Source organism: Erpetoichthys calabaricus, chromosome 4 (genome assembly GCF_900747795.2).
Source record: "Erpetoichthys calabaricus chromosome 4, fErpCal1.3, whole genome shotgun sequence".
Lineage (NCBI taxonomy): Eukaryota > Metazoa > Chordata > Cladistia > Polypteriformes > Polypteridae > Erpetoichthys > Erpetoichthys calabaricus.
In genome coordinates, this window is record NC_041397.2 from 265,227,116 (window position 1) to 265,233,115 (window position 6,000).

General features: G+C 42.3%; 1 protein-coding gene across 1 annotated transcript in view; it reads left to right on the forward strand.

The window, feature by feature from the left end:
• Positions 1–4,926, forward strand: part of ttf2 (transcription termination factor, RNA polymerase II) — a 75,050-nt gene extending 70,124 nt beyond the window's left edge. The window contains exon 23 of the mRNA XM_028800734.2: positions 4,585–4,926. Coding sequence (XP_028656567.1) covers positions 4,585–4,729 — 145 coding nt within the window. The 3' untranslated portion in view covers positions 4,730–4,926. The remainder of the gene's footprint in view (positions 1–4,584) is intronic.
• The last annotated feature ends 1,074 nt before the right edge of the window (positions 4,927–6,000 follow it).

Below are 6,000 nucleotides of genomic sequence, written 5' to 3' on the forward strand. Positions count from 1 at the left end.
ATGTTTTATAGTGTGATTAAGTTCTCCTTTTTTAATGACTAATTCAGAATTAGTGTAATGAATGATAGCTAGTTCCAGGAGACGAGGTGATGGGTAGGTATGTTGTCAATGAGAAATGGTCAGATGACAGTGGATTTTGCCAAAAGAATGGACATGGCTGTGGTGAATACGTATTTTAAGAAGAGGGACATGTTGGTGAAGAGAACAGAGGAGACGAGGAGGTGATGGGTAGGTATGGTGTCAAGGAGAGGAATGAAGACTGTCAGAGGATAGTGGATTTTGCCAAAAGGGTGGACATGGCTGTGGGGAATACGTATTTTAAGAAGAGGGAGGAACATACAAGGGATGACGTACAAGAGTGGAGGATGATGCACACAGGTAGATTACATCCTATGCAGAAGAGTTGATCTGAAGGAGATTGAAGACTGCAAATTGGTGACTGGGGAAAGTGTAGTTAAGCATTATAGGATGGTGGTCTGTAGGATAACGTTGGAGATCAAGAAGAGGAAGAGAGTGAGGGCAGAGTCAAGGATCAAATGGTGGAAGTTGAAAAAGGAAGACTGCAAGGTTGAGTTTAGGGAGGAGTTGAGACAGGCACTGGGTGGTAGTGAAGAGTTACCAGACAGTTGGGAAACTACAACAGATGTGGTAAGGATGACAGCAAGAAGGGTGCTTGGCGTGACATCTGGACAGAGGAAGGAGGAAAAGGAAACCTGGTGGTGGAATGGGGAAGTACAAGAGGGTATACAGAGGAAGAAGATTGCAAAGAAGAAGTGAGATAGTCAGAGAGATGCAGAAAGTAGACAAGAGTACAAGGAGATAAGGCGCAAGGTGAAGAGAGAGGTGGTGAAGGCTAAAGAAAAGGTGTATGATGAGTTGTATGAGAGTTTGGACACTAAGGAGTGAGAAAAGGACCTGTACCGATTGGCTAGCCAGAGGGACCGAGCTGGGAAAGATGTGCAGCAGGTTAGGGTGATAAAGGATAAAGATGGAAACATACTCACAAGCGAGGAGAGTGTGTTGAGCAGATGGAAAGAGTACTTTGTGAGGCTGATGAATGAAGAGAATGAGAGAGAGAAAAGGTTGGATGATGTGGAGATAGTGAATCAGGAAGTGCAACGGATTAGCAAGGAGGAAGTAAGGACCACTATGAAGAGGATGAAAAATGGTATACCTGTGGAAGCATGGAGGTGTTTAGGAGAGATGACTGTGGAGTTTTTAACCAGATTATTTAATGAAATCTTGGAAAGTGAGAGGATGCCTGAAGAATGGAGAAGAAATGTACAGGAGCCGATGTTTAAGAATAAAGGGGTTGTGCAGGACTGCAATAACTACAGGGGGTTAAAATTGATTATCCACAGCATGAAGTTATGGGAAAGAGTAGTGGAAGCTAGGTTAAGAAGTGAGGTGATGATTAGTGAGCAACAGTATGGTTTCATGCCAAGAAAGACGGCCACAGATGTGATGTTTGCTCTGAGGATGTGGATGGAGAAGTTTAGAGAAGGCCAGAAGGAGTTGCACTGTGTCTTTGTGGACCTGGAGAAAGCATATGACAGGGTGCCTCGAGAGGAGCTGTGGTATTGTATGAGGAAGTCGGGAGTGGCAGAGAAGTACATAAGAGTTGTACAGGATATGTACGAGGGAAGTGCGACAGTGGTGAGGTCTACAGTAGGAGCGACGGATGCATTCAATGTGGAAGTGTGATTACATCAGGGATCAGCTCTGAGCCCTTTCTTATTTGCAATGGTGATGGACAGGTTGACAGACGAGATTAGACAGGAGTCCCCGTGGACTATGATGTTTGCTGGTGACATTGTGATCTGTAGCGATATTAGTGAGCAGGTTGAGGAGACCCTGGAGAGGTGGAGATATGCTCTAGAGAGGAGAGGAATGAAGGTCAGTAGGAACAAAACAGAATACATGTGTGTAAATGAGAGGGAGGTCAGTGGAATGGTGAAGATGCAGAGAGTAGAGTTGGCGAAGGTGGATGAGTTTAAATACTTGGGATCAACAGTACAGAGTAATGGGGATTGTGGAAGAGGTGAAAAGAGAGTGTAGGCAGGGTGGAATGGTTGGAGAAAAGTGTCAGGAGTGATTTGTGACAGGCGGGTATCATCAAGAGTGAAAGGGAAGGTCTGCAGGACGGTAGTGAGACCAGCTATGTTATATGGGTTGGAGACGGTGGCAATGACCAGAAAGCAGGAAACAGAACTGGAGGTGGCAGAGTTAAAGATGCTAAGATTTGCACTGAGTGTGACGAGGATGGATAGGATTAGAAATGAGTACATTAGAGGGTCAGCTAAAGTTGGACAGTTGGGAGACAAAGTCAGAGAGGCGAGATTGTGTTGGTTTGGACATGTGCAGAGGAGAGATGCTGGGTATATTGGGAGAAGGATGCTAAGGATGGAGCTGCCAGGGAAGAGGTAAAGAGGAAGGCCTAAGAGAAGGTTTATGGATGTGGTGAGAGAGGACATGCATGTGATGGGTGTAACAGAATACGATGCAGAGGGCAGAAAGATATGGAAGAAGATGATCCACTGTGGCATCCCCTAACAGCAGCCGAAAGAAGAAGAAGAAGAATGATAGCTAGTTCCAGCTGTTTATGCCATTTACTGGATTTGTGAGGCTTTAACACAAACTGTTTTTTGCCACGTTTTAAACACAAGCAGCCAAAACCTGATTTTCCTTTTGCTAACACCCACCTGCCTTCTGCTACAGCTTCATGGGGACGACTACATCATTGGGGGAAAAAAAATTCTACATATTCCAAAAGACAGGGGGTCCAAAAACCTTCATGAATCTGACACCATGCAAACAACTTGTTACTGTGAGGTTTCTGAAAACCAAGAGCCCATTTGTACTGTAAATTAGCCATGCATTTTTTAGTATTAAACCGTACACATAGGCTACAATAACAAAAGTGAAATTTTGTTTAGGCAGTACAAATTAGTGAGGACCTTTGTCATCTCTCCATTCTTCCGAGATAGATGAAAGTAAAAACGTGTATATTTTTTTGTCGTCGTGCAATTTGACAACCACTCAAAACAATATTTACATCCCACTGTCAAACAGGAGTGAACATTTTTTTTCACATTATAGACCTAATCACACAATTTTACAATACAAAGTACAAGGATGTATGAAACCCATTATAGTAGTGGAAAGACTGTACTGTGCACACTCCACCAGATACTTAAAGGCTTTCCTGATTTAAATATAGGTTACTTAAATTTTCATTAACAGGTTAACAGATTAGGATGTTTCATTTTGGCTTTACATGTTCATCTCGGGCGGCACAGTGGCGCAGTGGGTAGCGCTGCTGCCTCGCAGTTGGGAGATCTGGGGACCTGGGTTCGCTTCCCGGGTCCGCCCTGCATGGAGTTTGCATGTTCTCCCCGTGTCTGCGTGGGTTTCCTCCGGGCGCTCCGGTTTCCTCCCACATTCCAAAGACATGCAGGTTAGGTGGATTGGCGATTCTAAATTGGCCCTAGTGTGTGCTTGGTGTGTGGGTGTGTTTGTGTGTGTCCTGCGGTGGGTTGGCACCCTGCCCGGGATTGGTTCCTGCCTTGTGCCCTGTGTTGGCTGGGATTGGCTCCAGCAGACCCCCGTGACCCTGTGTTCGGATTCAGCGGGTTGGAAAATGGATGGATGGATGTTCATCTCACAGCTGGTAATAAAAGTAACTTCGCTGCTTAACTGGCAACACAATAAATAATGTGAGATTAACTGCTTTACTGATGTGCTTAGAGGAAATTGACATGGCCTGCGCAGCTGCTATATGTGCCTTCAAAATGGTGATTTCCACTACAAGCCAAATACAGTACAGTATTGTACATTACAGAAGCACTTAAAATACTGGAAAGCTTGAAAGAAATGCAAGTTCTCAGTTATTAATGAGTTTGGTTTATCTGTTAATGGTAAGTAGCTTTGAATTCTAAATAATAAAACATCTTTTGAGCCTTGCAGTGTCTTTTGCAGGGTGCTGGCTATCTGATCATGTCTGCTTTTTGCCAGAAAATATTGACTACAAGAATAATTAGCATTAATTTACTGTAAAGTGCAACAACAAATCAAGCACTAAAACTGGTCTGACTCTGTCTTATCAATAAGGAGATGTGCTGATTGCTTTAAGAGGCACATTTAGAGCCAAATGTGCACAGTCTGAGTAATACTGTTCTTTGTGCATGAAGCACTGCTGGCAGGTAGCAGAAGATAATGTAAATTAGTAAATTAGATCTAACGCACTGCTAATAACCAAACCAGAATAACATTAAGTTATTAGCCAAGCTTTTAGTGACTGTAGGTTACTAAGAAAACAAAGATCTGTGGCAAATTCTCATAAACTTGTGCCTAAGGTTCTCTTAAAGAAGGCAGCAGCAATACTGCAGTTTAGATACCAATTGTTATGAAAAATATTAAATATTCATAGCCAGGCATTGTTTTCAAAGTGGTTGTTCCAGTAACTGAAATATCAATTTTGCTTTATTAATATTAAAATGTAATTGAGCTTTTCAAGAGAAATCTTAAATGTGCATCTTAACTTTGGTATGTATTGTTCTCATGGATTTTCTTTTTGACGTTTAGGTTTGTTTGTGAAGGCACAGTTGAAGAGAAAATATCACAGCTTCAAGGCAAGAAGAAAGAACTAGCCAAAAGTGTTTTATCTGGAATGGGAAGCTCCTTCAATAAACTTACTTTAGCTGACCTCAAGATTATTTTTGACATCTAGTGTGCACCAAGTAAGAAAGAGATTTCATGTGTGATACAGTTAGGAAATAGTTATTCTGAAAGAATATTTATGTGATATTCATTGGTTTACAAATATATTAAATAAACACCCTGATTATAATGGTTATTGACATACAGTATTATAAACAAGGAAATAAAATCAGCCAAAATGTGCTTGGAATGTCTGTTTTATTTGCAGTTCATATATGTGTTTATATATAAATATGGCAGTATCACTCAAATGGTCACCTTAAGAATTAGTAATAAACAGTTTATTCCCTAAGGCATTCAGAGAGTGCCTTGCTTTATGTGTTCTTGTACAGTTCTTAATGTAATAGAATATCGTGAAAACCTATTATTGTATTTGATCATTGCAAACCTTTAGAGTTACCCCCTATTTCTGCTATAAAAATAAAAATGTGTTGCATTTTGTGTACAATCATTTAAACATACTCTTCCTTTATAAGCAATATTTTCCTGTTCATCTGCTAATGGCTGATAGTTGTTTAGATGAACTCCCCTATCAGAAATTTAGAAACAATTCTTAAATTAGCAAAAGCTAAAAAAAATTTAAACATTAGATATACAGTTGTGCTTGAAAGTTTGTGAACCCTTTAGAATCTATATATATATAATTCACTAAGGCAGGCAAGACGCAAGACAGAGCCCCGCCCACCAACAATTCACTAAGCAACCGACCATGGCACGCAAGACAGAGACCATGGGATACGCACGACAGAGCCCCGCCCGCCAACTCTAACCCTCCTTCCGCGTCCACCCTCGCTCTCGAGGCATGCATACTGCCTGCTCATGTGCCAGCATGCAAGACCTCACCAAACACCACCTCAGTTGCTTTCGTCTCAGCTACAGTCCACATGCACCTCTGAGCCACGTTGACTTTTCATTGTTCTTTTTGGTTCCAGCTGCTTTTCTATATATAATCCACCAAGTCACCCGACCATGGGATATGCACGCACGCAAGACAGAGCTCCGCCCGCCAAGTCTAACCCTCCTTCCGCGTCATGGGATACGCACGACAGAGTCCCGCCCGCCAACTCCAACCCCCCTCCTGCGTCCACCCTTGCTCACGACAGAGCATTGTTCTTAGTCACAGAAGCATAGTCATACAGTCTGCTCAACAATACGCTGACTACATGAATACTTCCGGAGTTTATGGTGATGAGGCAGAAATTGTGGCAATGTCCCAAATGCTTCCAGCTTCTATCACCATTCACTTCCGAGATATCCCTGACCCCATCAGATTCAAATTTG